Source organism: Anopheles funestus, chromosome 3RL (assembly GCF_943734845.2).
Source record: "Anopheles funestus chromosome 3RL, idAnoFuneDA-416_04, whole genome shotgun sequence".
NCBI lineage: Eukaryota > Metazoa > Arthropoda > Insecta > Diptera > Culicidae > Anopheles > Anopheles funestus.
This window is the reverse complement of record NC_064599.1, coordinates 35434294-35446094: the sequence shown is the minus strand read 5'-3', so window position 1 is coordinate 35446094 and position 11801 is coordinate 35434294. Positions and strand designations below refer to the sequence as shown.

Below are 11801 nucleotides of genomic sequence, written 5' to 3'. Positions count from 1 at the left end.
ATATTGAATGAAGACATAAAGGTTATTTCAGAGAATGATTCAGCAAAGAAACTTCTAATTATAAACGATTTTCACATTTTGCCAACTGCTGGTCATGCAGGTATTCAACGGACATTAAAAACAATAAAACAGCGTTATACATGGAAAGGAATCGATGAAGACGTTAGAAAGATGATCAAAAATTGCGCAGAATGTCAAAAATATAAAAAAGTGAACAATCCAAAAATACCATTGAAAATTACTTCAACTTCCACCAAAGCAATGGAGAAGATATTCTTAGACCTAGTAGGGCCATTTGTGAATTCTGAAGGATTTGAATATATACTTACTACGCAATGCGACCTAACTAAATTTGTCACAGCAACTCCAATTAAAAATAAGCGAACCAAAACGGTAGCCAAAGCGTTTGTAGAAAATGTAATACTCAAATATGGAGTGCCAGAAAAGATTTGTACCGACCGAGGAACTGAATTTATGTCAGCTTTATTCACAGAAGTCTGTAAATTACTACGAATAGAAAAACTCAGCTCAACTGCTTATCATCACGAAACTATAGGAGCACTAGAAAATTCTCAAAAAATGTTAGGAAACTACTTGCGAATATTTAGCAACAATAATTCTTTAGACTGGAATCAATGGGTCAAATTCTACGAGTTTGCGTATAACAACACAGTTCATACTTCAACTAATTATACACCATTCTATCTCGTCTATGGTAGACAAGCAAATGTTCCGTCACATATAACAAACGATTCAGAACAGTCTAGAATCCAATATGATTTAGACAATTATGTAACACTTTTAAAAGCGAAACTTTGCATTGTACATAATGACGTTAGACAGAGAATAATGAAATGTAAAACGAACAGTAAAACGTTGTATGATAAAAAATGTAAATCTAAAGACATAAAACGAGGAGATCAAGTTTTGATTCGCAACGAAACCGCAAGCAAATTAGATATGCAATACACAGGTCCATACGAAATAGTAAAATGCGAAGATGAAAATGTAATAGTCAGGATTAATAACAAAAATGAGATAATACACCAAAATAGGATAAAACGATACGAAAACCAAAAAAAAAAAAAAAAAAAGGGTTAGGCGTGTGGTGCGAGCCACCCTGTAATTTATAGCGTAATTAAGGTATACATGTATTAGTATAAGATTTTAGAACTAAGTTAGTATATATAAGTACGTACGAACGCACATCACGCTCTCTTAGCTCACCACCAGGGTCTGGCCACGTCGGGTCCGTTACCGGCGCAACACAATACAATAAAGTGTACGAACATAACATGGCGATCCTGCCAGGAGCCCCTTTTGCCAGGAACCCGACAAATAAAAGAGATTGTAATTAAGTGTGCGAACGTGCCCTCCTAGCAAGCTACAGAGCTATAAGTAAACGCTCCATAAGTAAAGCTCCGTAAGTAAACGTGTGAGCGTACCCGAACCGTGAGCGTACCCAAAAAGTATCAAACGTCCGTGAGAAGCCCGCAGTGAAGTGTGCAAGTGTGTGAGTGGATCGAGATCACCTCTGCAAGGACAACGCTCCGATGTGCTGTGATATTACACCGTGGTGAAATTCGTTTTTTTTTTCACCGGAAGCAAAGCGATCACCGTGACTCCACCATCGCTAAAGAGTGAATCCGCCATCGTAGACGCCACCACGAGGATTCACATACGCCATTGCCAAGACGCCAGATGAAAATCGTGTCCGCCATTGCGTTTAAGCCAACTTGACGCCACCAACTAAGTCATGTGGCAGAGAAAAAAAAAATCATCATCGGCGATCGGCTAGCAGCGACGACAATATTATCGCGAGAAATCCCCAACCGAGAGTGATACATGCAGATACAGCAGTAATACCAGCGAAACAGAGACACCAATACGGTCAGCATCAGCAATACTAACAGCGGCAACACCACGTGCAGAAGCTGCAAATATTCAGCGTCAGCAGCAAACGAACCGATAGCATCTGTAATACCAGCAGCACCGAAGCATCTACAAAGATAGCAGCGAAGACAGTTACAACACAAGCAGCAGCGGCAGAAACGGCGACATCAACGGCAGAACCAGCGCGATAGCACCAAAAGAAAAAAAAAAAGGGTATGACCCATAGATGTAAGGTGAGTGAGCATGTGTATGCGTATAAATTATAAAAAAAGAAAAAAAATGTTAATTCAATGTGCGATATTAAATATTAGGTAATTATGCGTGTGCGTTGAATACTATGTGTGCGTGAGTGACAGTGCGGTAAAAAATAGTAAGCGTTATAACCGAAAAATGAAAAATCAAGATAATCTCGCCTAAAAAAAAAAAAAAAAAAAAAAAAAAAAAAATCCTTTCATACTCTTTAATCGCGTCAAGTTTCATTCTCCTAATAGCTTTTACGATTTATTCCATGAATTTATTTATTGCGTATTGTATAATATTTATTTATTTATTTGATCATTTTTGCTATATACTTTTTAATTTACACTATTAATTGATACTACATATGCATAATAATTATTATGTGCTAAAGTGCGTCGTGTGTGCTGAAAACAAGTGTTATTAGTGTTGATACCTCATAATTTATCGGTTAATACATGCGTAGATCATCTAGAATCGCTGGTGTGAAAATTGCTAAACCACTAGACATACCCCAAGTCATAATTGAAGAACAATTTACAATGGCTCCAAAATTAGATATCAATATTGCTTTGAAACTTGTAAAACCTTATAATGGGTCTGCATCAGAATTGAATTCTTTTATCGAAAGCGTGGAATTGCTACAAGATTACTCGGAAGGTGTTACGGAAATAAATCTCATAAAATTTTTAAAAACCACTTTAACTGGTAGTGCGCATGGAACGATTGATTCTGCTACTAATATTCAACAAGCCTTCCAATTGCTTAGAAACAGATTTAGTGAACAGTTAACTCCACTTGCAGTTGAAAAAGAAATCGCTTCACAAAAACAAACCAAGCAATCTATTTCAGAGTTCGGTTCTGTTATAGAAAAACTCGCAACAAAACTATCAGCAGCTCATGTATCAATTGGTACATTTTCAAACGAAGCAGCAACTATTAACATTGTGGAACCCATAGCGGTACGTGCGTTCATAAACGGACTAAAAAACCCAAGCACTAGATTCTTTTTGCAAGCAAGAAATCCTATAACCCTTAATAAAGCAATTTCCGACGCTCTTGAATGCGAACCAACCGAAATAAACGATGATGCAACTTTTTGGTGCCAAAGTTTCAACCGTGGTACAAATAATAATATATACTACAATAGACAAAATCGTGGATACTTTGGAAACCGCCCTTGGAATCGTCCACAAAACAGAAGTGCAAATAATTCCGATAGGAATTTTTATCAATCACGTCCAACTAGATCATTTACAAACAGAGGAGGACGTCGACCATTCAGATCCAGGCCGTATCACAACTCATACAATTCTCGATCAGGATACCAATATGGACCCCAATCTGCAAATAACACCAACCATAATATAAATTTGGCTGATACTAACAACTCAGAAAATAATCCAACACCAGATAACTCAATTGATTCTGTGGATATCCAAAATTTATTTCGCTGATTTAACAACAAATAACAGCGTTAAAGCCCCTTTTACTATTTTTGATAAAACTTTCGATCTGATTATCGATACAGGAGCAACATGTTGTATCTTCAACAAAGAGTACCTACCAAAAAATATACATATAAATGAATCAAAAATTCTTAAAATCAATGGTCTTAGTGGAAACACTCATACGTTAGGATTCGTTGAAACAAATATTTCTTTTTCATCACAAGATTTTCCCATTATATTTCACATTGTAAATACTCTTCCATCACATGTTGTAGGATTAATAGGATCAAATTTTTTACAAAATCATGGAGCAATTATAAATTTTAAAGAAGGAAAATTAAATTTCATTTCATTGAATAATCATAATTCATATATTATACCACCAAGAACAGACACTATAGTATATGTTGCTACAAGCTTTACCGATACTTGCGTAGTACTAAACGAAGCAATAGAACCAAATGTATTTATAGCTAATACGATAGCAAATCCTTATAACGGTACAATACCTGTTCGCATCGTAAACTTTCAAAACCGTCCAATCAATTTAAAAACCTTAAAACCTACTATTGCACCAGCCAGTAATTATTCTATTATTACAATAAGTACAGCTAAACGTAATTGCGCTCATGCTAATCAGTTACTAACCGAATTAGATTTATCCCATCTCTCAGAAAGTGATAAAATTGCTATTTCAAAAATATGTGTAAAATATAATGATATTTTTTGTCTTAAAAACGATAAACTAAGTACAACTCATATCTATGAAGCAACTTTAAAAGTTCGCGACAACACTTTTCCTATTTATTCAAAACAATACAAACTACCTTATGCGCAAAGAACTCAATTGGATAATGAAATTTCAAAAATGTTAGAAAGTAATATAATCGAGGAAGCTAGTTCCGAATGGAACAGTCCAGTCTTATTAGTACCCAAGAAATCTTCAACTGATCAAAAGAAATGGAGACTCGTGATAGATTACAGAAAAGTAAATACAGTTTTGAAAGATGATAAATTTCCACTCCCCAACATAGATGAAGTAATTGATTCCTTATCAGGTTCCAAATATTTTTCTCATTTAGACCTTTCTCAAGGATATTATCAGTGTCAACTAAAAAAGGAAGATAGACCAATTACTGCTTTCACTACGCCTAGTGGCCAATACCAAATGACTAAATTACCTATGGGTCTTAAAACAAGTCCATCTATATTTTCGCGCATGATGACTGTTGCGTTATCAGGTCTAAACCTTGAAAAGTGCTTAGTGTATCTCGATGATATTATCGTCTTTGGCAAAACAATGGAAGAACACCATAAAAATTTAATCAGTGTTTTTGAGAGACTAAGGAACGTGAACTTAAAACTCAATCCCACCAAGTGTCATTTTTTGAAACAAGATTTGATATATCTAGGACATTACATCTCAGCCGAAGGAGTTAAGCCCGATCCTCAGAAGGTACAATGTATTCAAAATTGGCCGATACCTACAACTGTAGAAGAGGTCAAACGATTCGTTGCTTTTGCAAATTACTATCGTAAACACATTAAGTATTTTGCAGAGATTTGTATGCCTTTGAATTACTTAACAAGGAAAAACATTCCTTTTAAATGGACTGCAACATGTCAGAAATCGTTCGATATTTTAAAACATTTGTGTGAAATTTACTGTTAGCTATAATTTTTAAATGTTACATGAATTATCTGTGAACTACGACGAAGGAACTTAACCACGAATTATAAACACACACTACTTGACGCTATAAGGATTGACATTAAGGGACAATTAGGACGAACTATAATGAACTTTGCATGTAAAATGAACTCGGACAAATGAATAAACAGTTGCAAACAGAACGGCGCCAAGACTGCACGGGTTTCTTTTCTATACATTTCTTTACCGCGATATTTTCCAGTTTCGAGAGTTTTTCTCTCATTTTTGGTCCTTCGAACCGGATCGTAGTAAAGAAAGTGTATTTTCGGTCATCATCCTGCTATCAAGGGTGAATTTCGGTTCTTTCGGAAAAGTGCAGTTTTTAAGTGACGCTTCGCGCCATCGCTTTCGCCCCGCTATCAAGGGCAACGGTCTTTCACGCGCCATCGTTTAAATTTCGCGCCATCGCTTTCGTTTGTTCGTTTCGTTCGTGTTTCGTGTAAAGTAATACCATGGACAAAAAAATCAAGGCTTCGCAACTCAAAAAGAGGATCGCAGTGGAAGGCCTCAAGACGCTAGAACGTTTTCAAGCGGAGTTTGTGCCCGAATTTGCAAGCCAGATTCCAGAAGCGTTGGAGGATTTGGACAGGCACAAGTCAGGGTTTTTCAACTCGATTGAGAAACTCGAAGAGCTGGATGAAAACGACGCCAGCATCGAGGCATACATCCATGAGAGGAGTGATTTTGAGGATCGTCATCGGAAGCTGAAATCATTCCTACGGGAAAACCAACCGAAGGAAGAGGGTACGCTACACGACACGACGGGTTTGGCTTCCTCGACGCTTGCCTTTTTTCGGCCAAACGCTTCTAACCTACGTCTGCCAAAGATCGAGCTTCCAACGTTTGATGGAGACCATACAAGATGGCTTTCGTTCCGAGATCGGTTCATAGCCATGATCGACGCGTCTGCAGAACTTCCCGCCATCGCCAAGCTCCAGTACCTGCTTTCATCGCTAAAGGGAGAAGCAGCTCTACCCTTTGAGCACACCCCTTTAACATCCGACAACTATCCTGTTACGTGGGCGGCACTTCTGAAGCGGTACGATAATTCACGGTTGTTAATCCGTGAATACTATCGTAAATTGCACCATCTTCCGGGTGTGCAATCGGTGTGCGTCGACAAGCTTACGCATCTAGTGGACGAATTCACTCGCTTTGTCAACGGATTGGTGAAGCTGAAGGAACCGGTGGATGCATGGGACACGCCGCTTTCGAATATGCTGATGATGAAGCTGGATCGTGAGACGCTGCTGGCTTGGGAAAAACATTCCGTGCATTTTCCTAAGGATAAATACAAGGATGTGATCGCTTTTGTGCAGGATCGGATCCAGATCCTAAAGTCGACGAACGATTTTGCGTGTGAGCAAATTGTTAGTGGAAGAAAGGTGGCCGGCACTCATCATCCGGCAGTACAAAAAGGGTTCATTGCAGACGCAGCTGCATCAAACATTCCCCATTCCTCAACCCCGGCTCATTCTCAGCGATTGAAGTGTCCCTTAGCATGCACCGACGCTCATCTTCTACGCAACTGTCCGGTATTCATCGCTAAGGATGTTCAGCAGCGACGAGATGTCGTTACAAACAAGCACCTGTGTTGGAATTGTTTGAGTGGCACTCATCACGTCAAATCATGCAAATCTGATTATTCGTGTAGAACGTGCCGTCAACGTCATCATACACTTCTTCATATCACTCCGGCCACAGCAGTTACCATGGCAGCACATTTGGAAGACGATAAGGTGTTTCTAGAGACGGCACAGATTGTGATTCGAGATGATTACGGTAATGAGCATGAGGCAAGGGCTCTACTGGATTCGGGGTCCATGTCGAATTTCATCTCTGAGGAATGCGCTCGAAAACTATTGACCAACCGCAACAAGGTCAATATTGCTGTTTCGGGCATCGGAAATGCGGTGGTACATCAAGTAAGGGGTTCGATCGTCGCTACAGTTCGGTCCAAGAATCAACCCTTCGCTACGGAAATGGCTTTCTTGATTTTGGACAAGCCATCAGCTGCCATCCCTACTTCATTCTCGGACATCTCATCGTGGAAAATGCCAGATGTGGCATTAGCTGATCGCGCCTTCAACGTTCCGGGGGAAGTCGACATCATCATCGGAGGCGATACTTTCTGGGAGCTTCACACCGGTCGCAAACGCTCTCTCGGTATGGGAAGACCGTGGCTGGTGGAAACCCATTTCGGTTGGGTGGTCACCGGAAACATTCATCATTCATCTTCTGGTCCGCGACTGTGTCATCTCGCAGCAAACGACATACCATTAGAAGACATCATGCAGCGGTTTTGGCAGAATGAAACCATAGCCGAGGATACTGTCTTATCGGTGGAAGAAGATGCCTGCGAAAGACACTACGTGGCTACTACCGTCCGCAACACTTCGGGAAGGTATGTCGTTAGTTTACCGTTTAATTCCAATCCTCATATCGTTTTAGGGGATTCTAAAAACACAGCAGATCGCAGGCTTCGTTGTATGGAACGTCGTCTGAGCGATAACCCTAAAATGAAGGAGGAGTACGTGAAATTCATGGTCGAGTACGAGCGTTTGGGTCACATGAAGAGGTTAAGTGATCCGGTAGACGATTCGGTTCAGCACTACTACCTTCCTCATCACGCAGTAGTGAAGGAGACAAGCACAACAACCAAAGTCCGAATCGTGTTCAATGCATCGTGCAAGTCTTCGTCTGGCTATTCACTCAACGACAAGCTACTAGTTGGGCCGGTGATCCAAGACGACCTGTTCACCATCATTGTGCGCTTCCGGTCACATGCAATCGCGCTATCAGCAGATGTGGAGAAAATGTACCGTCAAATTCTCCACGAACCTAGCGACGGAAGGTACCTTCGCCTTCGGTACCGGGAAAGTCCTGCACAGCCAATTCAGACCTTCCAGTTGCTGACAGTAACCTACGGAACCGCATGTGCACCATTTTTGGCAACGCGGACTTTAAAGCAAATTGCGCATGACCACAAGGCACAATATCCTCGAGCAGTGAACTCAGTACTGAACGACTTCTACGTGGATGATTTGCTCACGGGTACCGAAGACGTATTGGAGGCAGTTGAAATGCGGGCACAGATCTCAGAGATGCTCAAATCGGCTGGATTTTCATTAAAAAAGTGGGCCTCTAACGTACCGGAAGCACTACAGAACATCCCATCGGAGGACTTGGCAGTTCTCCCGACGCATGAGTGGCAAGATCCCCAATTCGTATCCACCCTGGGGCTCATGTGGGAACCAGCAACTGATATGCTTCGCGTGCGGATTGGTCTACCAACTGTTGCTCCGGTGATGACAAAGCGGCTAACACTATCATACATAGCGAAAATCTTTGACCCCCTCGGATTGCTGAGTCCAACCATAATCATCGCTAAGCTCTTCATGCAGCAATTGTGGTCGTTAAAGACAAACGGGAAATCATGGGACTGGGATTGTGAGCTACCATCACATCTCCAGCGGGAATGGTCGGCGTTCCATTCTAAGCTTCATTCACTGCGTGAAGTGAGCATCCCGCGATACACTTCGGTTAAACAAGCAACATGTGTGCAGCTGCACATCTTCGCGGATGCTTCGCAGGTAGCATATGGTGCTTGTTGCTACGTCAGAGCAGAAAGCCAGCACAAAATATCGGTACAACTAGTGGCAGCCAAATCCAAGGTTGTTTCTCTGACAAACACAAATTCAATCGCCAGATTAGAGCTCTGTGCGGCGAGATTGGCAGTAGACTTGTTCCGGAAGGTCATTCAGTCTCTCAACGGCACTTACGAAGCATTCGCTTGGACTGATTCTATGACCGTTCTACACTGGCTGAATTCTACACCTCGACGATGGAAGCCATTTGTGGCAAACAGGGTGGCTCAGATTCAGGAAGAGACCAGAATCAAGGGCTGGGAGCATGTACCCGGTGTAGACAATCCAGCAGACGATGTGTCACGAGGTCTACTTCCAGACAAATTGCTGGATTGTCATCGTTGGTGGCACGGGCCACATTGGTTAAGCAGGAAGATAGAAGATTGGCCTCAGAGTGAACCTGCAAGAGACGAGATCGAATCATCAGAGGAAGAACGAGTTCAACCGCGCATGGCTGCTGTGTCCACTATAAACGAGTTTAGCAGCACACTCTTCAAACGATTCTCCATTTACCATAGGCTCAGGCGAACTATGGCGTATTGCTTACGTTTCATCAATTGTCTAAGGGCAGGCAAATCATCACATACTCCATCTACAAAATCTCATGCCACGGTTCAGGAGCTGATCACGTTAGTTCCATTACTGACAAAGAGTGAGTTGCTTGAAGCAGAACGTCGGTTGTGTCATCTCGCTCAGCAGGAGTCGTTTTCGGATGAGCTGCACGAGATCAAGAACAGTAGAGATGTTCCGCGCAACTCGAAATTGAAGTGGCTGTCGCCGTTTATTGATCAGTCGGGAATCCTGCGTGTTGGTGGCCGGCTGCGCAATGCACAAATGAGCGAATCATCGAAGCATCCTATATTGCTCTCATCTAAGCATCAATTGGCGGTACTGCTGGCGGTGTCATATCACGAGAGACACTTACACGCCGGTCCGGAATTATTGTTATCCATAATTCGTCAACGGTTTTGGATAATTGGTGGGCGCAATTTAACAAAGGCTGTTTATCACCGGTGTCTTCGATGCTTCAAGGCAAAACCCGTATTGGTGAAACAATCCGTCGCTGATCTTCCTACTTCAAGGGTTTCACCAACAAGGCCGTTTGCTGTGAGTGGCGTCGATTACTGTGGTCCGGTATTTCTGAAGTCTACGGTACGCAACAGAAGTGCAACGAAAGCATACATCGCTATCTTTGTATGTTTTGCAACAAGAGCGGTTCACATCGAACTTGTGGGTGATCTCACTACCGCTGCCTTCTTAGCAGCTTTACGGCGTTTCGTGGCACGCAGAGGGAGGATAGCGGAACTGCATTCGGACAATGCAACAACATTTAAGGGTGCTGCACATGAGCTTCGTCGCATCCATGAAATGCTGAAAGGCAGCGATCGTGATCGTCGTGAGCTGTTCAACTGGTGTGCTAACGAGGAAATCAAGTGGAAATTCATTCCACCACGGGCGCCACACTTCGGGGGGCTGTGGGAAGCTGCAGTCCGGTCGGCGAAGCAACACCTCATACGCACTTTGGGAAGCACAAGCCTCACGCAGGAGGGTATGATTACGGTGCTAGCACAGGTTGAACAGTGCCTAAATACTCGACCTTTGGTCCCACTTTCGAGTGAGCCCACGGATATGGAAGCGCTCACTCCTGGGCACTTTTTGATAGGGTCAAACATGCTAGCGTTGCCGCAGGTTGATAGAAGTTCGGTTGCGCCAAATAGGTTGAAGGAATTCGATCAAATTCAACATCATGTTCAGAGCATTTGGTCGCGTTGGTATCCGGAATACCTACAACAGCTACAGGCCCGCGCGAAACGTTTTATGACTCATCCGGTACCGCTAGAAATAGGACAACTGGTTATCATAAGGGAAGATAACATACCACCTACCTTATGGCCAACGGGAAGGATATCAAGTTTGCATCCCGGAAAGGATGGAGTAGTACGGGTAATAACGCTCCGCACAGCGTCAGGAAAACAAATTGTACGCGCAGTAAATCGGGTAGCAATCCTACCAAATCCGGTTAGTAGCAATTCAGAGGAGCTAGTCGATATTATACCTGAATAGTTTTCAACACAAACCACGCTACATTGTTGACACTCATAGTTGTCAGTTCACGAAAAAACAAAACACCAACATACACACAGTTACACTCATACGGAATGTTAGGAGATAAGCAGTTACATGAAATTCTAAAGCGAAAAGTAGATTAGTAGATCAGAACATTACATGAATTTTTAAAGAAGTTCCTTCTTTGGTGGCCGGGAATGTGAAATTTACTGTTAGCTATAATTTTTAAATGTTACATGAATTATCTGTGAACTACGACGAAGGAACTTAACCACGAATTATAAACACACACTACTTGACGCTATAAGGATTGACATTAAGGGACAATTAGGACGAACTATAATGAACTTTGCATGTAAAATGAACTCGGACAAATGAATAAACAGTTGCAAACAGAACGGCGCCAAGACTGCACGGGTTTCTTTTCTATACATTTCTTTACCGCGATATTTTCCAGTTTCGAGAGTTTTTCTCTCAATTTGTTTATTAACCCACCGATCCTAGATTTTCCGGATTTTGGTGATCATAACATTTTTACGTTGCATACAGATGCATCAGGATCAGCGATCGGCGCTGTTCTTAGCAACAAAAATGGCAAACCTTTTTCTTTTGCCAGCCGAGCGTTAAACAAAGCTGAATTAAATTATGGAACTATAGAGAAAGAGCTATTAGCAATCGTTTGGGCTATGAGGCATTATCGTCCCTACCTCTATGGGAGAGAGTTTGAGTTGTTTACTGATCACAGACCTCTTGTATACTTATTCTCAATGAAAAATCCATCAAGCAGACTAACAA

General features: G+C 41.8%; 1 protein-coding gene across 1 annotated transcript; it reads left to right on the top strand.

Moving 5' to 3' along the window:
- The first annotated feature begins 5744 nt into the window (after positions 1 to 5744).
- On the top strand, positions 5745 to 11478 carry LOC125767180 (uncharacterized). The gene is made up of 2 exons (XM_049433492.1): positions 5745 to 9591; positions 10204 to 11478. Exons 1-2 carry the CDS (start codon positions 5745 to 5747, stop codon positions 11001 to 11003), a joined length of 4647 nt encoding a protein of 1548 aa, XP_049289449.1. The 3' UTR covers positions 11004 to 11478.
- Positions 11479 to 11801: the final 323 nt, after the last annotated feature.

Coding starts and splice junctions, on each gene's coding strand:
- LOC125767180 (XM_049433492.1), top strand. CDS start 5,745: ATGGACAAAAAAATCAAGGCTTCGCAACTCAAAAAGAGGATCGCAGTG. Junction 9,592..10,203: donor AGTTCCATTACTGACAAAGA/GTGAGTTGCTTG, acceptor CCTTCTTAGCAG/CTTTACGGCGTTTCGTGGCA.